The following is a 25,154-nucleotide window of genomic DNA, read 5'->3' on the forward strand; positions in this document are numbered from 1 at the left end:
CTGACCATGTAACAGTGTCAGTGACAGAAAAGTCTCTTCTGTGCATGGGCAGCATTTAGGGTATGCAACCCTGTACCCAAACGACGATGATCATAGGTTGCCCAAGAGGGCGGCAGGATAATCTCTAAAATAAAGCTATGCCTAAGTTTAGGCATAGTGCAAGGGACTACTTTGGTTATTGCCACCACATTCCAATTGATTGATATCGCACATTTGTCAGCTTCTGTGAGTCAGCTCTGCTGTGGAAGGTGATGTGTATTCCGGTCAGCCAGGTGTAGCCCACCAAAGGGCAGGACAGGAACCTGGAGTGCTGGGCCTCCTCTTTGATCTCTTTGTGAGGGCAGATAACACCCTCTGGTCGAGACAGCCACACAGCAAGCAACTGTCCTGCACTCGGGCATTAAAGGAGCATGCCCATTAAAAGGAGTAGCTTCACACCAGGGAGCTGCATCTCTAAAGGCCTATGTTCTCAGTGAGAAGGGAAGGGGGCGGGCTATTGATAGGCAGGAGGGCTCCGGTCAATGGAAGAAGATTTCTACCATCTTGATTCTCACTGCTCCTCTCTCTTTCTCTCTTTCCTGTCCCTCTGGAGCAAAGCACTTGGGGTGTGATCAGAAGGGCAAAGTCCACTCTATTCAAGAGCAAGGATTGGACCATGAAAGCAGGCCAGCTTTAGTGCAATCACCTGAGGACTTTGGCCTTTAAAGAAGGGGTTCTACCCCTTTGACAGATTTGCTCAGGCACTCTCGAATCCTTTAAGGCGGCAGATTCCATTTGAAGATCTCACTGGACTTCCTTTGGGAATGTTTCACTTTCCAAAACCCTCGGTCTGAGATGAATAAGGAATCATCCAAGACATAAGAAATATCTGTTCCCTACCCACTCCCAGGGCACATTTGGACCTCTTCTGTGGATTACAACCTACCACTCTGCCCCAGGATCTCCTGAGCTGGCAGAGCAGACCCTGAACTGAACCATCATATCCTTGAGTCCCCCTAAGTGGACCTCACAGCAACCAGAGGACCAAACCAGCCACAGCTCCCTGTTCTAACGCATTGAACCAGCTGCTTCATGTTCATTGCACCTGGAACCAAAGGGAAGTCGTCAACACTGGTTGCTGCGCTCCTCCACCACTTTGAACTTGCTTGCACTTTGAACCTGTTCAACACTGCATTGTGTCCTAACTAAAGCTCATCACCTGCTGGGCCCGAAGCGACTTCTCAATGCCGGGACCGAAACCAAATCACTACAGAGACACATGCAGACTCTAATCATGGGTTACAACCACAACTTGACCCAGCTAGCTCTTAAACTGCTGCCTCATTGATTGTGCCGAGATCACCTCTTCGACGAACGTCACCTGCTGACTCGAACCACTGGAGCATCCCTCATTGACCCCTAACGGCAGCTGAAGCTTGGCTTGGCCAACTGCGAAGTGTTCCTGGAAACGCCCGACCTGCAACCTTGGGAGCTGCCCTTCAAAGGAAGAGAGCACCCGCCTTTGCCCCTACTCGACAACTGCTTTCTGCTTGGGCCCACACGATGCAATGCAGCCGAACTGAGCTTGATCCACACACATCTATGTTGGACACGGAGTATGACTTTGTCAGTCCACCAAGAACTGAATCCAGGTACTGTTGACTCTGAGCTGCCACCTCTGTCCACTTGGACCCTAGAGACTGGTTAGGTCACAATCGCTCCTGTTTTCATCCAATATATCCTTTCTGTGGCAAGTGAATGATCTAGCACCCCTGTACCACGCTCAGATTGCTACTTTCTCCAGTCTGTTGCATCTTCTCTGTTCTTCCTTTGGGGTGGGATTTTGTACAGTATTCTCTGTTCGTTCTACGTGGAGATGCTGTGTTTTATTAAAGTATATGTGTTTTTATACAACCTTGATTAGACATTCCCTTTATTTTGGACTGTGATACTGTGTTGTTTGGATCACTACGGGTTCACCTTCACAACCCTCTTAAGAGCATAGCCTTCCCTCGGCACACATTACTGCAAAGGGCTAAGGAGGTACATCTCTTAACAGTCCCTGTTTTACCTTTATAATTGTGTTTTGTTTTGGTTTGTAGACTTGTGAGGGCTGAGCAGACCATTTTACTCCCACTCATCCTTCTACTCCTGCAGAGCAGAATCCAATTCATCACAGCAGACAATCCGCTATCCATTGCTTCTACGTTTGGGTGAAAATGATCAAATCAGAGAAGCTTGAGGTGGGCCAGATGCAAATAATTTTGACCCATCAAGAGGCTGTAATGTTCCATACTCTGATTAGCTAAAATGCACGCAAAGGAGGGTGTTTTTGGGTTGATGAATGGCCAAGGTTTTTAGAAAGTTGTGGGCATAAGGGCAAGTGGCAAAATATAGATGGAGAATAATCCAGACCAGGAATCTGAAATGTGTTAAGCAAGATACCTTTGCTCTTTGGGCAAAACAATCAATTTCTCAGTAGTGCAGTTCCATTAAGAACTTTTGTTAGAAAAGTCACCATAAAGTTCCCATTAGTTTATATATTTATGTTCTTGTGTCAAGCACTTATACCAGTGCATGGTTGTTTTTAAGAGCTGAGGTGAATGGTTATGGGGAGGGGTGGATGCGTGAGAGAAAGGAGAGGTGTGGTCCCATCATACTAACATCCACAGAAAGGCCGTGACACCTGGGTCTTCAGTACCCTTCTACACTTAAATCGATCTGATTCATAAAAGAGCTGAAACAGAAGCAAATTCAAGAGTGGGGACCCTGAAAACATAGCCATCATTCCCCAACAAGGCTGGCAGAAAGCTAGCAGGATTTTGGAGACCAACCTTAAGTTCTTGATGGGCTGGAGACATGCCTAAGGCATTGTGCAATGCCATAGAATGTTCATAGAGATTATGGAAACAGACTCACTTTTCCTATAAACAAAACTCAAGTAAATGAGTTATTAGGAGGATAAAAAACATCATAATGTGCCTTCAGATCAGCATAATGACGAGGAGGCCCTTAGCCACATGGAGTCTGCAATTTCAGAATTGTTATAGAAAAGATGTTCCGGGAATATTGTTCGGTCGCCTTTATTGACATTAAGGTGCTACAACACCATACTTTTGGATGAAATTGTGAAACTAAATTCTACACATGCTTGCAGAGTGTACTTTAGAAGTAAAGGGCACTGGCTTGTGGCACCATAACATAGAGACACTGCCTCGGCTTTCCATCCTTCACATAACAATGTTGCAGTCTTGACATATTGAATTCCCAGCTATAATCAAAACTCATATTGATGATTTCAGCTGGCGCTGTAGTATGTTGGTAATAAGGGCCACTAGATTTTGATATTTTTTATTGAAAGCACTTGATAGAGAACCATGCCCAATTGCCTCACAAAGCACTGCACAGTCAAAATAAACAAACAAGTGAACAAACAAAGACAATAAGGAGCAATCTTAACGAAATAACCTTGAGAAAACACAGTATAAAGTGAAAAAAGGCCAGTCAATTTAGTGTTATGTTATATGTCACTTGTTTATTTATTTATTTCATGTATAAAGCGCGCAGTAACCCAAGGGCATCGAGGCGCCATTGGTATGGCCTTGAAGCGCAGTTGGGTTGAATGCCCTTCGGAAGATCACAGTCAGAGATGTAAGAGGTGACAAATGGATTTCTAAAATGAGTGTGTGCATTTTTAGCCATCACGAAGGTGGGTAGGGAGTGGCCATCAGCAACCCATAGTTAACAGGTGAGAGAATGGGTCCCGTGATAACTTGTCAGGGAGTGGGAGAGTCAGAAGGGTCCTACTATGTGAACGGCTGGTCTGAATTGTGCGTGGGTTTCAACTGTATTCTATTGGAGGAGGTGATGTGTGTTTTTGGTGTGTGCAATCGAGTTGTTTTTATTGAGCGGTATGCACGTGGGTGGGCCGTGCTTGTGTGAGATACGGTTAGGTTTCCTTGTGGTGCCGTGTTTGATGTTCCATTAAAGAGAGCCTGACACCTGTTTAGAAAGGATCTTGCAGAGCTTATCATAAAGGATTGACAGGGATGCATTCAATGGGGTGTTGCTATGTCCCCCCTTTGTTGACAGGAGCAAAATACAGTTGGGAAACCCCCACCCTGGTCCGTAAGGGAGGAAAAGCAAGTATGGCAGTGGAAAACAGTAGCAAAATACTTTTGGGGAAACCCACACTGTGGCCCTTAATGGAGGAAAAACAAGTGTGGTAGTTAAAGAAAAAAATGTAGCAAAAAGACATTTGAGACACCCATGCCCTGGACCCTGGGGGAGGAAAAGAAATGATGGCGGTGGAGAACAATAGCAAAATACAGTTCAGAAACCTACACCCTGGACCTTAAGAGAAGACAAACAAGTATGACAGTGGAAAACAGTAGCAAAATATGTTTGGGACACCCACATCCTGGAGCCGGAGCAAGGAAAAATTAGTATGGCAGTGGAAAGCAGTAGAAAATTACATTTGGGACACCCACGACCAGGACCCTGAGGGAGGAAAATCAAGCATGCCAGTGGAAAACAGTAGCAAAATAAATTTGGGACACCCACACCCTGGAGGCTGAGGGAGGAAAATCAAGTATGGCAGTGGAGAGCATTTGAAAAATACAGTTGAGATTCACTGTGAGAAAAAAATATAATATGGTGGAAAGATGTAATGTCTAGTAAAGAGTCATGATTCGCAGGTGGATGGAGCTAAACACGTTTGTGTGATGTCCATGTCTGCTGAAAAAACTATAAGAAGATCTATTGCCCAATCAGCTATGCCTTATTTGTGTGAAATTTCATTCTGGGGAAACACCCCATGATTTAAGAAAAGCATGATGCTGCAACATCTGCATTTTATTTTGTGCAGTGGCTTGTGGTTAAGCTATAGAACAAGAGGATAGCTCAGAGGCAACGTGATTGTCTTGGAAACAAGACAGTGCCGGGCAACATAGGTTTGACACCCAGTCCTGCGCTTAGAGGCTCGAGTCCGGCATGAAGCACATTATAAAAATGGTGGGGAGCTGCTCTTGGCTAAGACCACAATGTCCTGGTATGTTTGTACAACACGAGGTGGCCATCTTTGGAACTGCATGAGCGAGAAAACGTGGGCCACTGCGCTCTGACTATCCTGCCGCAAAATGTTAGATACATTCCCAGCACTCACGCAATGCTGCCTCCCTTGCAGATCTATGTGTAGGCCATGGAAGATGCCATAGATGCCCAATGGCAGGCTGATTTCTGTTATGGCATAATACTACCTTTCACAGACTTCCAATCTCCCAATAAGGCAGGCAGCGCCTGGTGCAACCCCTGCACACCTCTGAATGAGTGTCAGTCTCTGAGCCACATAATTCACCACCCACAACAGGTGCACACATGAACACTTTTGGATCCACTCAGCCTTCCAACCCTGTCCATCAAAAAATGTTGCCAACTTTCAGAGGCACAAAAAAAATGATCAAAATGAAAAAAGCCTACTATATGAATACCTTTGGGAGAAAACAGTGGCAATTAAAAACTGGCCTAATGGCTAAACAAAGATTTTAAGAAGATTCCCCATATCGGGTTTCAACTTTATTAAAGCAAACTACCTGATAACACTCTCAAGCACAAAATCTCAAACTCCTGTGAGATCACCACGGAACCAGGTGTGACATGGATGCTTCCAAAGGTCTTGTTCTATGTTGTCCTTCAGATACTATGTGCCTCTCAAGAGCCATACTCTTAAACTGGGGAGCCTCTCAAGTCCTTGGTGAATCGGGTCAAAAAAGTTGATACTTATTTCCTTGCTCCAAGGCTTGTATGCATGTATGGGATTTATAAAGCTTGAGCCTAGCTGTGCAGCAACAGAGTGCAATACAAGGGAATGCACCTACAGGCTTTCCAGTAGGGTGTGAAGGCTGCAGGGGAGATGGGATGGCCAGGTGCAGTGCACGTGGGGTGGGGGTGGGAGCAGGAAATGTAGGGTTGAGTGGAGCGATCAGCGTTTGCTCAGATGCTCATTGAAGAAGAGGGTCTTCAGGTCCTTTCTGAAGTGTGGGATAGAGGGGCCAGTTATGTGTGCATTGGCAACTTGTTCCGGAATTAGAGTGCATAGCAAGAAAAGGTCTGTTCCTGTTTTTACCCTTGTACAGATCTTTGTTTCCAGCCTGTCAATTCTGTGGCTTCAGGTATTGTCCTGACCTCTGGGGATGGCGAGTTTCTTGGTCAGGTAAAGTGGTCTTTTGGTTGTAACCACTTTGTAGGTGACGCAGGCTGTCTCAAACATGATGTATAATTGAAGGGGTAGTCGGTGCAGCTCCTTGAGGATGAGGATGTTGTGGTCCCACTTTCTTCATCCTTTTATGAGTCATGATTCCGCATGTGGAAAGGCTTTCAGAAGGGGCAAGGTGGCATCTGGGATTTCTGTAAGTAAGGAATTGGGAGATAACCAGTGACTGGAACAGTGTTCTAAAAGCTCAGGGCAAGGATGAAAGACTTGACAGTGCAAGGAGCACAATCTTGTACCATGCGGCTCAGGCTTCTCTTCAATGTGTGGTTTAAATGAGAGGTCAGTCGATGGAAAAGCTGAGAGATCTTACAGTGGGTGATAGTTGAAACATGAATTCATTCAGCTTAATGTCAGCCAGCCAATTCTGGGCAGGGGCATATTTCATGGGTTTACTAGGAGAATTAATTCAGTCTTCGTCATGTTGAGCTTTACGTGGGTGGTTGACATCCACACTTGGAAGAGGGACAGACAGTGCTTGAGTCGATGGATGTCATTGATGTAATTGATCTTTAGGTTAACATGGGTAGCCTCTGCAAATTGGTGTATCTTGATCTCAGCGTTGCCAAGGAGTATCCACGGAGCTTCCATGTAGTGGTTGAAAGTGACAAGTGACATGACAGAACCTTGAAGAATTATGTAGGTTATTGGTTAGCACTGGGATATGTTGTGACCCTTCTGCAGGAGTTGCTCTCAGTTGGAGAGGTAGGAGGCGAATCACTGGAGGATTGTTCCGTCAAAGCTCATGTGTCTGGTGACGATGGTGAGGAGGGCTTTATGGTCAATGGTATTGAAAGTGCCAACGTTGTCGAGTGGGATGAGCAAGCAGAGATACCCCACATCCAGGGTGTCTAGATTGTCACTGATAGATTGGATGGTTGTGCTCTAAGTGCAGCATCATGGCAGGAAACCAGATTTGCAGTCTGTAGTAGACTGTACTGAGTGATCCTTTTGAGTTATTGTGCTGACTGATACTTTGCCAAGAAGGGAAGAAGCATGATGTTGTGATAGTTGGCCAGATCAGATCATCCTGGTAGAGTGTGGGGTTTCTTCAGCTGGGGCAGGACCTGTTCAATTTTCACTGTATCAGGAAACATGCCTTATATCAGGGATGCATTGATGATGTGGAGAGGTGTTGTGTGTGTGTGTGTGTCCCCTGTGATAGCCTTCACAATGGAGGAGGGGATGTTGTCTTTGCAGGTAGTGGGCTTGAGGTCTGCAAGAGTGTTGGAGGGTCTTAAGAAGTCATTATCTTGAATTCAATCCATCTTGACATATTCTGGGCTAGTATGGGCAGACATATTGTGTGTCTGAAGCTGTCATTCTGTCACCTTATCTATTTTTATCAGTGCAGAAAAAATGGATGCAGTTGTATTTGCCAGTGGATTGTGGTATTACAGGCCCAGGCAGATTGTTGCTGCTGTGCTTCAAGGCTTACAGGATTGATCTGCTCTTGTTGGATGCTTCCATGATGGTTGTTGTGAAGTAGTTTGTTTTGGCTGTGGTGATTATTTTCCTGTGTGTTGATTGGAGGATTATCAGGGTGATGAGCTCTTCCTGTTTGTGAAATGTTTTCCAGAACCTTTCTTGTCTGAAAATGGAGCACTTTCTGTTGATGAGTCCCTATTTGTACTATGGTGTGGCGGGCGCATGTTTGTTGGATTTAGGTTGCAGTGGTGTATGGGTGTTGTTGGTCTCATTTAGGGTGTAGTTGAGTGCACTAAGCTGGATGTTGATATTCTCTGAGTGGTCAGATGGGAACACCAAGAAAATGAAGTATCCATCTTTCATGTCTATGGTAAATTCTTGAAGGAGCAGCAGGGTGCCTTGGTTGGTTTCGGTTGGCCCCAGTGAGAGAGAGATATGTGGTTCAGGATGGTTATGTTTACATGGTCTGTTGAATCCAAAGGTGGGGGAATAAGGCAAACAATGGCTGCTGATGTGGTTAATACCAGGTTAAGTGCATTTACTATGTTATGTTGTGGTTTGGTTCTGTGACTAAATGACTTCCATGCTGTCAAGCATTGGGTTGTTTACAGATGCTGTTGTGATGAGGTTTGTTATTTCATTGAAAAAGACCTTGATGGTTTGGGGTTGGTTGGTATATTAGTTGGGAGGTAGCTTTCCGATCATGGGTGGGTGAGAAGTTACAGGTGAGGAGTTCCATGGATGCGGGTGTGGTGTGCTCCTGCAGGGTACATATCTATGAGGTCTTGTGGATAATATCAAGCCTATGCCAGTCTTCCCTTTGCAGTCCTTGTGCTGAATGCTGTGGGGTAAGAAAATAAACCATGTCTGTGCAGTGGGTGTTAGCCATATTTCTATGATAAAGGGTCCATCTAGGGTGTGAGTGATGATGAGGTCAGAAATGTCCACTGCATCTAGTATTGAAAGATGAGCACTGATGAGCAGGAGGTTGTGTGTGTGCTTTGGAGGTGGATTGTGAGTGTGGTTAAGTGGAATGTAGATGAGGTTCAGTGGGTTGGTGGTGAGTGGAAGCTGGGTGGAGACTGGGTGTGTGTGAGGGTGGGAATGGGAAGACATGAGAGAGGTGTGAGGCACGTGCTGCTGGCTTACATGGAATGTGTGGAGCTGGAGTTCAGGGTCTTAGCAGTACCAAGCCGAAGTTTCCATTTTCTTCGTTTGGCCTTTGCTTTGGGGCATAGGAGAGAGATGCCCTGGGATCTAAGAGCTCAGAAGGGAAACATAGGGCCTGGGCAGGAAAGGTGCATGTTTCCCATCATTAGAATATAGAAGTGGAAACATGGAAACCAAGCCCTGTAAAAAGACTGCCCTGGGACAAGGGAAATGGAAGTAGTGAGCACAATAAGGAAGGCACAAGGTGATGAACAGGTGGCAAATTTTGGCTATGAGCTTTTGTTTGGATCTGGACCTCGCTTTCCAAGAGATCCAAACTCTGCACATTTATTCCACATTTGTGTGGCCAACAAAAATACCAAGTACCCTTAGAACTCGTTCAAGTGGGCGGATTCCTGCATCTCAAAAAGACCAGATAGACTATAGAGATGGGCTGGGCTAGAGTCTTCTCGCACTCCTGACCGTCCCCGGGAAAGGGTGGCAGACACTTGTGGAAGTTCCTGGGAATCCTTCCATTGCCAATGCTCGTTCTTTTACCAGACATTGGAAAAACAGAAAAGCTTGAATTGTGCTCGTGTGAAAGTGACACAAACAGTCCGTGCATTGGGGATCCACTTACACAGCCCCATGACCAGGGTTAAAACATAGGTGGACAGGTGCATAATTAGAGCTTCCTGGTTTCCATTTTTAATAACAAGTAAAGATAACGAGATGTGCAAAAAATGACTTACAAACTTGTATTTATCAGTAAAATACAGAAGGAAAAGAAAAAAACGGCCAGGCAAGGTAGGCAAATTGGCCATGGCAGCAGTGGTGCCCCTGGAAGGCCTCAAAGGCAGGCGAGGTGATAGGCCCCTCCAGTGGCCCCCGGAAAGTGTAATGAGGCCCAGAGAAATTCCCATGACCCAGAGAAAAACACAGGCCTTGGCCCACTCTAGAGTCTTGTAAGAAGAGCTTTCTTTGTTCTAGGCCGTGGGTGCTAGGGATACCTGCCGTGCCCGGGGCCACGCCATTCTCCAGCGCGGTGTGCTCTGCTGCATGCCAGTATGGATAGGGCTCACTCAAGTGAGCATGCTTCCCGGTGAGCTCCCCAGAGGTTACTGGCACATTGGCCCTCACTTAACTAGGGTGACCAGACGTCCCGGTTTTCCCGAGGAAATCACCCTCTGTCCCGGGGTCCCGGAAGTTTTTTCATTTTAGAAACCCTCTCCGGGGTTTGCATGGTTGGGTGGCTACGGTAATTAAAATCGTAATTATTTTTCACGACGCTTACAAAGTCACAACACTTACTGACTGTGCCACAGAGACTGGCTTGGCAATGGTTGTACAGCAAGCCATGTGATATCAATGGGAGCAAACACTTGTTTTGGATTAACATGCCAAGATTCACAGACAAAACTGCACAAATGAGATCATATACACTCTATGGAAACGAGAAGTCCTGTAAATGTGATTAGGGGGTGGTTGTGGGGGCGCGTTGGGGGATGGGCGGTAATTGGCGGGCTGTGATGGGGTATTCCTGCTTTTATGTTGTTGATCGTCCCGGTTTTTCGTTTTGGAAATCTGGTCACCCTACACTTAACCATTGCCGGTTGTGACATAAATGGTTAAGAAGGGGAAGAAGAAAAAAACATTAAACAATGCAGACAATTGATGTAAAAAATATAAATGTGGAAAAATACAGGCGGAAATGTCTGAAGAATGCCATATACCAGAAATCAAGAAAAAAAGGTCTCAAACACGTCAAGTGAAAGACATCCCTCTCTGGGTACATTCACACTTCCAGAAAGAATACTCCTCTCTTTCTAAATGAACAAGGGCTCGCTGTCACTCTCCAACAGGAGATCAAAGACAGCACAATTAGTTGGGACACCAGTCGCCACATAGGACAGAGAGATTACAAATAAGCCTGTCAAAAACATACACAGTGGTGTGTTGGCAGGAATCCTGCTCCCTTCCCTGAAGAAGTGCGGCCGGCTCCCAGAAACGTCAGTCAACGGATTGGAGGGAAAAGACACTTAGCCGGGCGGCCGACAGTTCATTCGCAGTTCGGGTTTCAGGGAGGTGGCTGGCTGAAGGGGGGAAAGGGCAGGCAAATTGGATTATGCTGTTTAACACACTGGAAAATGAAAATCTATTATCTGATTTTCCTCTCGGCGAACTGCTTTGGCGCTAAGAGGAGCGCAAGGCTTCTAATAAACTTCATGCACCTGGCACGCCAGACGACAAGGAACTCGATCCTTCTACTTAGTGCCTTTTCTCTGTGGACATATATCTCTATGTATTAATCGTTCTTTATTCGTTTTGAAGTAGTGCCTGGGTGCCATGTGCTGTGCAGAAGCTCGGGTAAGCCAATGTGCGTTGAGGGATCCATTGGTACTGGGACGAGCTCTGACGCATGAGCCTGCCGGGTCATAAAATAGAGGCGACGGCGCATCTGCTGACGGTGCTCCTCGTGCGGACGGATAGTCCGTCATCACTCTTCGCAGTGGCAGGGAAGTTTCTACACAATAGTGCACCCAGGTTGAAACACCAGAATACAGCCTCCTCTACTACTACTACCCCTCACTGCACTCCATAGCCAATGTCCTTAAATCATTTCAATAATATCTTCTGAAGTGTACTTAAAATGAATAAGTAGACAACATCTACAACACGGGATTAATTTCCATTAGCTCCTACTTCTGTTAATTATATACTAAATGAAGGACACTCTCCTAGATTTTGCTGCCACAAAAGTGTCTATTGCTGCTGCGTAATCATTTTTTTCAACAATTTCGCTCAATTAAAAGCAAAGCAAGAGCCAATGATTCTCTTCAGGTAGAAGCACAGTACGCAGCGGCCCTTCCAAATGCTCTGGCGGAAGAATGGAAGAGGGGAGTGAAAGAAAGGATAAGAGGCGGTTAAGCACAGTTAGGTTACAAAGAGAGCCTGGAAGTTACGTCAAAGAGCTGTAGGACAAGAGAAGTAGGCAGGTTATGAGTTGAAACAGGTATGGTGCCATATGATGTGAGCACCTACACATGATGTCAAGGCCTGCCAAATAGTATAAGTGCCTGAGCAGTTAATCAGCAAACCTGCCATATTGCGAGTGTCCCTGAGAGTAAGATGCCAATAGCTAGGAAATGGCAGGAAATGGCAGAAATACCCTGCCACTCTAAAACTTGAGGAGAACCATCTCCGGTTTCGGAAGCACCTCAAGACCTTCCTCTTTTCTTCTGCCTTCACTCCCCCTCTCCCCTGCTGATCTGTTCTCTCTTGGCACCATGGACCTGGCCACCCTCTGTCCTCCGGGCCCAGGTACCTGCTCACCCTGCCACCCTCCCGCACTGCCTCCGGGCCACCCCTTGCACTAGGGTCTGTATCTGTACCCATACAGCCCACCCCCCCTTTTTTCTTCCTGCACTTATCAGACCTACCCTGTCTGCTGCCTTAAACCTAGCACCTGCAAATTGCTGGCTGCACTAAAACTGTTTGTTGCCTTTATTATTTATTTATTGTTATTTATCTGTTTCTTCTCTGCTTCACACTTTCCACTTTTCCCCCCTTCCATGCACTTTCCCCCTCCCCGTCTCCCATGCACTTGTGCATTCTCAATGTCACTGGCCCCAGTAAGATCGCTGCTTTGTTCTCGCCTGTTCCCCTCCCATGCCTGGTCGCGCTCTGAAACACTTGTGTACGAGCACGATATAAATAAAATATCAATATCAATATTAATAGGGGTACATAGGCATGGGGAGGCAATAGCTGCCTGGGAACATAATGCTAACTTCTAGCAAGTAGTTGCATGCCAGATGGATATCTCATGGTCAGGCTTCAGATTGAGACGCAAAAGAGCAGGAGGATCCAAAATCTCGGTGGTGGCAGCCAACCTTTGGAACAATCTACCCCCTTACCTCCGATCTGAACCCACCTACTGTTTGTTCAGGAAAAAGCTCAAGACTCACCAGTTCAATTAACCATATACTGTATGCATCCACCGTCATCATTATGTTTGTAACCAACACCTAGATGCCCAAGGGTTTTGTGCGCTTCTACAAATGGAAAAATAATTAAATAAATAAATGCTTGTTCCCGGAATGGGATGATGCCATGGGACAGGTTTGAAACCCTGGTCGGGGCTAACTAGGCCCTTCATTCTTGTGAATGCGGAGGAATCGAGCACCATCAGTGGGTAATAATAATGCTGATTACTATAGAGCTTAGAAGCCGTTTATCTGTATGAAGCTCTCTAAAAATCACCAAGATATCATTATATGAGGCAAATATAATGCCAACTTATTGAAATATCTAGTAAACTGTGCGAGTTGGTGTTGTTCAGTGGCAAAAGCCAGTAATTTGTATTAGTACCTGGCAATGACGTGGGTACTTTACTGTATGATGGTAATACCTGTAATATGCTTTGAGCATCTGAGCATGTTCTTGCAAAACCAAACAAATGATGGTGACTTGGTCATGCGATTGGAACACTAGGCAAAATGTGATGTTACATGGGCATGTGATCTCAATACTTACAGAGGCAACAAAGAAAGTGTTTCCACTGCACACAAGTCAAAACTGTTTGTTTTTGCCTGACTGAAAGATGGCTGCCAGATCCTGAATGGCCATAGGGATGTGCAATTTAATACTTAGAATGTGAGACTTGGATGGACCAAAGGGGGCCATTTTGCATCCAAAAAAGACACCCGGTTGTATGTGATTTGGTCAAAAAGATAATTCCAGTTCATCAATTTGCAGTAGATTTTGCCTCAAATATATGCAGGGTGGGGCCCCACAGCGCCCCCATAAAACCCCACATTAGTTATTCGCCTATACCCATCCGCCACGTATATTTGGGGCAAAATATGTTGAAAAAGATTTGATGAATTCAATGCAATCTCCCGCTGCAAAACCTCCCTATCCCCCTACGGCTTACTCCAGAAATACACTGATTCAAAGCTCTCACTGCCACACACTTTGCATGCAGGGAGTCTCCATCCACCGGCCATGCAGAGGAAGGCTGAACCCTCATAGTATTGGTTCTCCCAGATACTCCTCAGGGTAGCAGAACGGCCCTCTTAAAGCACTCAAGCCAGTGGTACAGCTCTTTACACTCAGAAAAAACAGTCTCACACCTCCTCCGTAATTGGCCCTCATTACGAGGATGCTGGTCCAGAAAAAAGTGCAGGTAACAACGGTTACCAGATCCTATTTCTGACCGGCATACTCTGAGTCTGCCGGTAGGGGCAGTGAACTACCGGCAGGCCCGACCTGCCAGTAGTTAAGGTCCCTACCGCCAGAAAAATCACTGAGGCACCAGCACTGTTAGCAACGGCGCAGGCGCTTCACTGTTCCCAATGGGAACTTACGGTTCCTCTGATTCCTGTAATATCCTGGTATTACCATGATATCAGGTGGTGGAAACGGTAAGCCGAGTTTGCCAGCCTACCAGCAACCGTGTAAAGTGGACCGTAGTGTCTTTAACACAATCTTACAAAATCACTGCAGGTGCACTCACTAATCACCACTCCTCCAATGTTCTGTAAAAGACCAATCAAAGCACTCATACATGCCAAGGAGGTAAAGCACATGCAGCGTAAGGAAAGTGCCTTTCACTAGTAGACACTTTTGCAAGGGGCATGGTTGGTCCCTGATACAGCCTTGCTTACCCACATACATGACCCAGCCAAATCCAGAAAACTGTTTGTGGCGCTTGACAAACTTCTCTGCTCAATCAGTTGTCTGTAACACCTTTATTATAATATTTAGAAGAAGGCAGAATCTGTCATGAAGCACAACATAAGAACGATTATTATTACTGTTATAATAGTGTTATTTTCAAGTGAGCGGTGTAAGTGGATAAAGTGTAGCAATCATTTGAGAAATGCAAGGGCAACATCATTCATTTGACACCGTTGATATCTCAAATATACACAGAGAAATCAGTGACCTACAGGGATCCAGGCATAATGACTGGGAAACTTGGAAGCATGGGGACTTGACTTGTTTGGTGTACTGGTAAGATAGCACAACTAGTCAAGCACTGCCCGCTGTGTGAGACCTGCAGTCACAGGTTGAAATCCTAGAAGGACCAACTAAGCCCTTCATGCTTAGAGGTGGGTCAATTGAGCACCATTATGTTCAGTAATGACAACTGTTTTTCTACCGCCAAGAAACAATCAATTGGGCCTGATCACGAGTTGTGCGGTATCCCAGCAGTAATAACGCTGGGATATCGCCCAACATTAATTGTGTTAGCGCCACCTGATCCGGCGCTATCGGCGCCAGATCATGTGTTGGGTGATAACGGGAAATCCCCATTCCCCATTTGGTCCATTGCACCCAATGGGGAATTTTTGGTGCAATTACCACCCGCTAATACCGCTGACGGTACTTGCACCGAAAACGGGGCGCTAAATGGAATGTTCATATCCAGCAATAAGCTGACGGTTACACAACCCATTTACCACCCAACTCGTGATCAGGCCCATTGTGTGGTCTGTGCTGTGTAAATGCTAGATATTTTTAGTATTAAAAATGAATGTTAAAGTTTTACAACGATGCTACTTATGCGTTGCATTATACCAGCTTGAGCTTTAAGAATTTTGATGTGAAGTTGGATCGAAAATGAATGTCACTAAACTCCCGGAAAATAGATGACTATTGGTCGGTATCCTGATGTTAATAGCACCGGGATAATGCCCAACGCTATTAGCGTTACCGCAACACGGTCCGGCGGAGGTCATAGCTGGAGGTGAATGACCTGGAAAACGGGATTGGGCCCTATGTTCTGAAAATGGAACTTGCCTTTTACATACTGGTCATATGTATTTATAAAAGTTGGCAATATTGCATATTGAGACCAGAAAACATTATTTTTTACATCGAAATTGATTGCACGTCCCAGGCCCTCTCCACGGCTCTGGCTTCTCATTTCATCTCTGAAACTCAGGACATCCTGTCCTCTCTCTCTTCCACTCCCCCTCCTCCCTCTACTCCCTGCTCTTTCTCTGGCCTTTCTTCGGCCACCTCTCCTCCCTCCTTCCCTGCCTTTCCCCTGTTCTCCCCAGACGAGGTTTCTAGACAAGTCCGATCTATGAAAGTCTCGTCAAAACAGGTTCATCCCTGCTCCTCCAAACCATCAAGGACCACATTGGCACCATGGCTCCTGCTCTTGCTGACTTCTGCAACCACTCCTTCACCACTGGAGCCTTCCCTTCCCCCCTGAAGCACTCCCTTGTGCACCCTCTTCTTAAGAAACGCTCTGCCGACCCGTCCTGCCCGGTTAACTATCGCCCAATCGCCATAACTCCTTTCCTGGGCAAACTCCCCGACAAGCTAGCCATCTCCCAGCTTAATCTTCACACAGAATCTGCTGGTTGTTTCCATGACCATCAGTCTAGGTTCAGAGCTGCCGAAGCATGGAAACTGCTCTCCTGACATCTGTGAAGACATGCTCTCCAACCTTGATTCCAACACCCCCTGTGTCCTCATCTTACTTGATCTCTCTTCTGCCTTTGACACAGTCAACTATGCCATCCTGCTCAACCATCTCCATGATAACCTGGGTATCACTGATCAGGCCCTGGCTTGGCTGACTTCTTTCCTCTCCGAGCGACCCTCCCAGGTCCAACTTCAGTCCTTCCTCTCCTATATCTCTACCTCTACCTGTAGCGTTTCCCACGGGTCTAACCTCTCCCTGGTTGTTCAACCAATACCTGGCACTTCTTGCCCACTGCATTGCCGCTCTCTGCCCCAACTTTCAGTGCTATGCGGATGCCACTCAGCTCATTTTCAGGCTCCCTTCAGCCACCTCATCTCCTTCTCTCATCTCGGACTGTCTGTTTGCTATCCAAAATTGGTGTGCCGCCAATGTCTCTGCCTTAATGCCAGTAAGACTGAGATTCTCCTCATCGGCACACCTGCTCCCTCCTTTCGCGTCATCCTCTGGCCGGCCTCTCTTGGTCCTCTTCCTGCTCCCACCTGTGAGGCTAAAAACCTCGGGGTCATCTTCGACTCCACACTCTCCTTCTCTCCTCACATCTCTGATGCCTCTAATAAGTCACACTACCAGCTGCACCTCCTCAGAGGTAGTCTTCCTTTCCTCTCCTTCCCCAGAAGCTCACTGTCTCTAGAGCTCTGGTTCTTTCTAGGCTGGACTCTTGCAACAGCCTCTTTCTAAATCTGCCTGTCTCTACTCTCCTCCCTCTGCAGCTAATCCAAAACAGGACTCTGAGACTTGTCCTTGGTCTCAAGCCCAGGGATCGTATCTCTCCAGGACTGAAATCTCTGCACTGGCTCCCAGTGGCGGCAAGGATTAAGTTCAAAACCTTGTACATTGTCCGCAAGGCCTTCTGGGGCCTGGATACCTTCAACTCTCTCTTCCTAAATGTCTTCCTTCGCAAGCTCTTCGCTCATCTGCCTCCAACTCCTTCAGGGCCAGTTGCTTCTCCAAGCAATGAGTTTGTGGTAGATCTCTTTCTTCGGCTGGGGCCTCCCTCTGGAACAGCATCCCTGCCTCTCTGAAAATTGACGAGAACCATCTCCGGTTCCGGAAGCACCTCAAGACCTTCATCTTTGCTTCTGCTTTCTCTCTTCCTCTCCCCTGCTGAACTCCTTGCTGAAGCTGAAACTGCACTGGTCACCTGGCTTCCCTCTGTACCCGGGCAGTTGCACACCTGCACTGCCCCCCTGGCAACGCTTGCACTCTGTGGCTGTTTCTGTATCCCTACAGCCCCCTACCAGCACTTAACACCCGAAGTCTGCACCTACCCTTGCACCTGTCAACTGCTGGCCGCGCTATCTATTATATTTCTTATTTATTGTTTTCATTTATTTACTGTTTATCCTATGTACTGCACTTCCCCTTCCCCCTCGCACTTTTCCCCTTCCCCCTCCCCTGCACTTGCGCAATCTCAATGTCACCTGGCCTAGTAAGATCATTGTCTCTGTCTTCCCTCCCTGCCTTGCCTCGTCGCATCTTGAAACACTTGTGTATAGATGCGTTATAAATGCCATATGATATCATATCACGTACCGTTATGACAAAATGTGGGATTGATTACATGGATGAGGGACAAGAAAGAAAATATGGTTGAAAAAATTCCCTAAAATTCCAAAATGTTTTTTGTTATAGAAAAGTCTTATCTCTATGGAGCAGCAGTGTACTTTACAGTGAGTACGTCATTGTCATGGGCGCATCCCAAACATGAGGTGTCATACACAGAGTTATATGGTCCATGGGGCCGGATCGAGCTGGGATGCAAGATGTGATGAAGGCAAGAACAAGAATTGGGACAATACTAGACATCCCACTGACGAGTTAAACTTTTGCATATGTACACTTTACTCACAGAGGGATAAAGCCAGGTGCCTGGAATCACATGATGTTAGGTTGTATGCCAAAGCATCACTAGAACTATAGCCCCTGTTCTGGAGTCAGTCATTTGGCCACAAGGCCACATCTCCTCCTTTAAACTGTGCATATTTTTGAAAAATAATATGAAGTTTTTAAATAGCTCCTGGTGCAGGATTCCTCCCACGTCTAAGCACATTTTTAATATGTACACCTATTACTCAATGTCATGGTACTCAATGTATGGGCCTCAGAAGGGTTAAGGGATGTTTAGGTCCTGATAGCCTTCTAACTTGCAAAGGGAAAGCACATTTCATGTGAACGATGAGCACTTAGCCTGTGAGATATCTCTACCGTGAGGTTGTAACTCTCAAATCATTACCCATCACGGTGCTAGTCACTAGCTGTGTAGACGGCGGGATAGGAGAAAAAGAATAATAACGAAGCCTGGTGCTGCCAACGGGAAGCCCAAGGGGACTCCTAACGGACTGTCCTTCAAGAAAATCTTCACTCCTTTGTAAATTAAGAGATCAATCATTTTAATGACTGTCTCAAAGAGATGTTGTCTTATACATTTCTAAACAAAACACCCTAGGACTGGGCTTGTACATATACTTTATGACCAATTTTCTTCACAAAGTTTCAGTCTTCAAGGCTCGTAGCAAACGAAACAGAAAAGCTTAAATTAGAACTCCATCAGAAATCGCAATTTTAGATGAAGGACCTAGCCCCCAGCCCTATCACGCAGCCTATCACACTATCACGCTACTCTCCTAGCTGATCTGAACCCAGACCACCACCTTTACGCTGCCCTTCCCTCATCAGAGCATAGCCCTCCAAATACATCACTGCACTTTTTCTCCACCCATCCCAGCAGAAGCCTGCGCACCCATTGCACTGCCCCTCCACTCCCCGATGGAGTCTAAGCCTCGCAACCTTTGCAATATCTCGCCTACCCTTCTCCTGTGAATAGCTTCCATTCTCCTTGTATCACAATGCTCCGCCTCTCTCGCAATCCTGACCTAATGCACAGTTCCTGTCACACTCCTTATCAGACACGCCTGCACTACTTCCCCCCTGATCTGTTCATAAGAACCAGCGCATATTAGACTGCCCCCCCTCTCTCCCAATCCTAACCCTAGGCCACAGCTCCTAATACACAGCCCCACCTCTCTCCCAATCCTAACCCTAGGACCCAGCTCCTAATACACAGCCACGTCTCTCTCCCAATCCTAACCCTAGGCCCCAGCTCTAATACACAGCCAAGTCTCTCTCCCAATCCTAACCTAGGCCCCAGCTCCTAATACACTGCCACGTCTCTCTCCCAATCCTTATCGAGGACCCAGCTCCTAATACACAGCCCACCTCTCTCCCAATCCTTATCTAGTACCCCGCTCCTAATACACAGCCCGCCTCTCTCCCAATCCTTATCTAGGACCCAGCTCCTAATACACAGCCACGCCTCTCTCCCAATCCTAGCCTAGGCCCCAGCTCCTAATACACAGCCCCACCTCTCTCCCAATCCTAACCCTAGGCCCCAGCTCTAATACACAGCCACGTCTCTCTCCCAATCCTAACCTAGGCCCCAGCTCCTAATACACTGCCACGTCTCTCTCCCAATCCTTATCAGCTCCTAATACACAGCCACGCCTCTCCCCCAATCCTTATCTAGGACCCAGCTCCTAATACACAGCCACACCTCTCTCCCAATCCTAGCCTAGGCCCCAGCTCCTAATACACAGCCCCACCTCTCTCCCAATCCTAACCTAGGCCCCAGCTCCTAATACACTGCCCCACCTCTCTCCCAATCCTAGCCTAGGCCCCCGCTCTTAAAACACTGCCCCGCCTCTCTCCCAATCCTAACCCTAGGACCCAGCTCCTAATACACAGCCCGCCTCTCTCCCAATCCTTATCGAGGACCCAGCTCCTAATACACAGCCCGCCTCTCTCCCAATCCTAACCTAGGCCCCAGCTCCTAAAACACTGCCCCGCCTCTCTCCCAATCCTTATCTAGGACCCAGCTCCTAATACACAGCCCGCCTCTCTCCCAATCCTAACCCTAGGACCCAGCTCCTAATACACTGCCCCGCCTCGCTCCCAATCCTAGCCTAAGCTCCAGCTCCTAAAACACTGCCCCGCCTCTCTCCCAATCCTAACCCTAGGACCCAGCTCCTAATACACAGCCCCACCTCTCCCCCAATCCTTATCTAGGACCCAGCTCCTAATACACAGCCCGCCTCTCTCCCAATCCTAACCTAGGCCCCAGCTCCTAAAACACTGCCCCGCCTCTCTCCCAATCCTTATCGAGGACCCAGCTCCTAATACACAGCCCACCTCTCTCCCAATCCTTATCTAGGCCCCAGCTCCTAATACACAGCCCCACCTCTCCCCCAATCCTTATCTAGGACCCAGCTCCTAATACACAGCCCGCCTCTCTCCCAATCCTAACCTAGGCCCCAGCTCCTAAAACACTGCCCCGCCTCTCTCCCAATCCTTATCGAGGACCCAGCTCCTAATACACAGCCCACCTCTCTCCCAATCCTTATCTAGGACCCAGCTCCTAATACACAGCCCGCCTCTCTCCCAATCCTAACCTAGGCCCCAGCTCCTAAAACACTGCCCCGCCTCTCTCCCAATCCTTATCGAGGACCCAGCTCCTAATACACAGCCCACCTCTCTCCCAATCCTTATCTAGGCCCCAGCTCCTAATACACAGCCACGTCTCTCTCCCAATCCTAGCCTAGGCCCCCGCTCTTAATACACAGCCACGCCTCTCTCCCAATCCTTATCTAGGACCCAGCTTCTAATACACACCCCGCCTCTCTCCCAATACTAACCTAGGCCCCAGCTCCTAAAACACTGCCCCGCCTCGCTCCCAATCCTAACCCTAGGCCCCAGCTCCTAATACACACCCCGCCTCTCTCCCAATCCTAACCCTAGGCCCCAGCTCCTAAAACACTGCCCCGCCTCGCTCCCAATCCTAGCCTAAGCTCCAGCTCCTAAAACACTGCCCCGCCTCTCCCAATCCTAACCCTAGGACCCAGCTCCTAATACACTGCCCCACCTCTCTCCCAATCCTAGCCTAGGCCCCCGCTCTTAATACACAGCCACGCCTCTCTCCCAATCCTAGCCTAGGCCCCCGCTCTTAATACACAGCCACGCCTCTCTCCCAATCCTTATCTAGGACCCAGCTTCTAATACACACCCCGCCTCTCTCCCAATACTAACCTAGGCCCCAGCTCCTAAAACACTGCCCCGCCTCTCTCCCAAAACTAACCTAGGCCCCAGCTCCTATTACACTGCCCTGCCTCGCTCCCAATCCTAACCTAGGCCCCAGCTCCTAATACACTGCCCCACCTATCTCCCAATCCTAACCTAGTCCCCAGCTCCTATGACACTGCCCTGCCTCGCTCCCAATCCTGACCTAAGACCCAGCTCCTATGACACTGCCCCGCATCTTTCTCAATCTTGACCTAGGCCCCAGCTACTATGACACTGCCCTGCCTCTTTCTCAACCCTGACCTAGGCACAGCTCCTGTCACAGTACCTATCAGGCACCCGCTGCTATTCCTATGCTCTGGTATGAACCTAGTTGCCAGCGCCTATTACACTGCCCAACTCTCACTCCTCTGGGCCTAGACACCCAGCTCCAATTACACTGCCCCTCCTCACTCCCTAACTTAACCTGTGTCCACAGTCATATCAAAGTGCAGCTTCTCTTACTGCACTCATACTACAGCACGTGTGACGCCACCTTGCACCCTCTCCTCTATACATGCAGGTACCACCTCCCACACTGCTTCTTCTCTCCACTGATCTGAATTTAAGGTCCCCGGCTCCTATCCTTGGAGCACTCTAATCTTGAAGCTTCATGAACCCCCTTCACTCTCGCCCCCCACATTACTATTTCTTGTTAACTATGGTCCAGTGCGTTGACACCACACTTGTGGTGTGCAGCCCTCTCTAAAGACCCAATGAATATAAGTCACAGCAGATAATGGAGACATGGAGATGATCTAATGTCCCCATAGATAATGTCCCCATACATAATGTTGCCAGGAAAAGCCATTGGCGACATTATATATGGTGACATTATGTATGGGGGCGGGTTGTGGGGAAGTCCCCTGCTCCCATTTAAAAAAAAAAAAAAACAGGGGTTGCAGGGGTGTCCCCTGCATGTTCAAATAATTATGCCTCTGCAAAAAACTGTGACTTTTTTGTCAGGGGACATTTTTGCGGGGACCTTACATGGAACTGATCTTTCAGAGTAGGACATGTCACGTGCAGTAATTGAATGCTCTGCCATCCAGACAGATTACCGACCCACTAGACAATACCCAGGGCTACATTGAAGTTACTTACCACCGCTGGAAAAACACATATATATTTTCCGGTGGGGCAAGAGGTACATTTACTAAATGAATTTAAATTTCAGGAATAGTGCATTGGCAGCATAAACCCACTTCAACCTTGCAGCGCCTGGCTATAGGTTTTACCCTTTGAAGACCAGCTCAGGGATGACTTTATTTTCAGTGGTAACTCCCACCATTCATGATGGGGAGCGGCGGTGTTGAGAGGTAATTTTATCAGCGGCAATAAAGTGGCACAAGACTCATTTCCCCGCCGGGAGGTATTTTCTCCTTCTATAAAGGGTTGTAATTTCCGGCTGCCAATCATTGCCAATAACAGCTAACACATGTCATACCGTGCTGGGAAACATGCAGTGCCCACAGGCGGGATGACCATAACACCTGGCAGCCCCAGAACAGAAGATGCTGCAGAGTGGAGTGGTCCCAGGAGACTCATGATAGGGGGGGGGGGAAACTCTGGGTTTCAAGATGAATGGCTGGGACAACAACTAGGGCCACAGCAACCTAGAGCCCCTGAGAGGGAAGTCCATTCTCTATGGGTTTCACAAAGCATGTGCAGAGATGGCTGTCCAAGTGCAGCAGCCATGTTGCATGATGCTGCTATTTATTCAGCAATGGAGTTCAACCTTTAATTTCTAAAGATGTTACTTTTTGAAAGGTGTTCTCAGTGTTTTAAGATTTATTTGGTGACCTCCTCAGATATAGATGTTACCCAACCGCGATGCCTCCATTTTACTCCGACATTTCTGCGAGTTTTGCACGGTGTCCGCCCACCAAAGCCAACGTATATTACAAGACCACAATCGTATGTCAACTGGAGATTTAGAACAGGTGAGGTTCTCCAGCCAGGCCACCCTTTCTCTCCTCCCCCGCCCCCATGTCTTGGCATGGCTCACCTCATTGTTGGAGAGCTGGTACCAGGGCTGCTTCCCGTAGGTGAAGATCTCCCACAGCACCACACCGAAGCTCCAGATGTCACTGTCGGTGGTGAACTTCCTGTAGAGGATGCTCTCCGGCGGCATCCAGCGGATAGGGAGCATGGTGCGACCGCCAACCTGCCGGGACACATCAATAATGCAGCCATGAATCACCCTGCAGCCCGGAATGCACAAACGCCCACAACAAGGGAAAATCCAGGAACACACCTAGATGTGCATCAGGGAGTAAACGTGGACATATAATAGACCAGCGGTATGTGAGCCTGGATCTCAAGAGCCCCACCCAGACCATGTTTTCAAGATAGCCACGTTCTATGTAAATAACTTCCATTTAGTGTCAATTTGTACAAATGCATTTTGAGATATCCTGAAAATACGGAGTGTGGATTTGGCTCTTTAGGATCAGATTTGGAGATCCCTGTATTTTATTATTTCTAAGACGCGGATATCGGGATCCTCTTTGCGACATATGTTCTTATTGAGAATTAATTTTGTGGTATTCCCACAATGCTTCCTCTTCCCAGCCTCCTCCCTCCATCCCAGAGTCCCAGCCCTGGAAGGAGATATTTCGATTCTCTAAGTGCCCGGGAATCCATCTACTTTTCCCCTCCCCAGGTCAGCATTAAATATGAATACAGGTCTGCCAAAACTGCAGCTTTGGAAGGACCTAAAAGGGGAGGAAAAGGCCCTCTCATTTCAGGATGTCACAAGTTCAAATCCCAGCAGAGTCCTTCAGAGAGATGAACACGGATAATTCCCCCGGCTCAGCCCCAGGCCTCGCAGCCACTCAGAATCCACTCAGGCAATAAAACCGTGGGAGGGGCCAGGCAGGGGCGGCTCCCAACACGTTTCATGGAAAGGTTTGTCGATATCACTCCATTTAATTCTAAGTGGTAGACAAATGCATTAGTTTAATGATGGGGCTCTTCAGACAAGCACTCCACGGATTTATGCATTTTCCCTGCTTCAGGGAAAATCATTTCTGAGCCAGCTGGCTGGTCTAGAACGGAATCCTCCAATGGGAAAGGGCGTTACTGGAAGGCAGCATGACAGTATGGCTGGAGATAACTGACTCATAGCAGAGAGATAGACTGCATTGCTGAGTATCTGCACCCTGGCCCGCACAGGAACACAGAGGCAAAGGTGGTTTAGCTATGTATATGAGCAAAAAGAAACCTGGTCCAGGCTTAAGTGTTTCCTTGCACCTGAGGCTGGTAGGGTCACATAATAATCCTATGGGGCTATGTTTACCAGACGATAATGGATTGGGGACATCACTGATGGATAAACACATGATTGGGCAGATGGTTTCTGGATAAACAAGTGCTGGAGACATGGTTACTGGCCCTGGGTCTGTCACTTGAGAATTGCCATTGCCCATTCAACCTCCATTATAAAATGTGGATTTTCATAGTCTAAAGAATCTTCACAAATATCATCAAGAGCAAAACATCAATATTTATGTTTTGCAATATCCAACTTCCTTATTCCCTGGCCTTGGTGCTGTTACTGGTCGATCCAGGCTGCCGCTCTGGGTGTAATTGCCATTAGCACCCGTCCATGGGGCTGAGCCCTGAGGTGCTAACTGAGTTGTTGGAAGAGATAATATAGACCCATGGTGCGCATACAGCTTGCAGCAGAGGTAGGCATGGTAATGAAAGACAGAC

At 47.4% G+C, this 25,154-nt stretch overlaps 1 protein-coding gene across 2 annotated transcripts in view; it reads right to left on the bottom strand.

Moving 5' to 3' along the window:
- NTRK1 (neurotrophic receptor tyrosine kinase 1) overlaps nt 1-25,154 on the bottom strand; it is a 336,100-nt gene that overhangs the window by 5,717 nt on the left and 305,229 nt on the right. For both annotated transcript variants that reach the window (XM_069604563.1, XM_069604566.1), the window contains exon 16: nt 23,446-23,604. In XM_069604563.1, the coding sequence (XP_069460664.1) occupies nt 23,446-23,604 (159 nt within the window). The remainder of the gene's footprint in view (nt 1-23,445; nt 23,605-25,154) is intronic.

This window comes from Ambystoma mexicanum, chromosome 1p (assembly GCF_040938575.1).
Source record: "Ambystoma mexicanum isolate Mex_15411 chromosome 1p, UKY_AmexF1_1, whole genome shotgun sequence".
In the NCBI taxonomy this organism is placed as follows: domain Eukaryota; kingdom Metazoa; phylum Chordata; class Amphibia; order Caudata; family Ambystomatidae; genus Ambystoma; species Ambystoma mexicanum.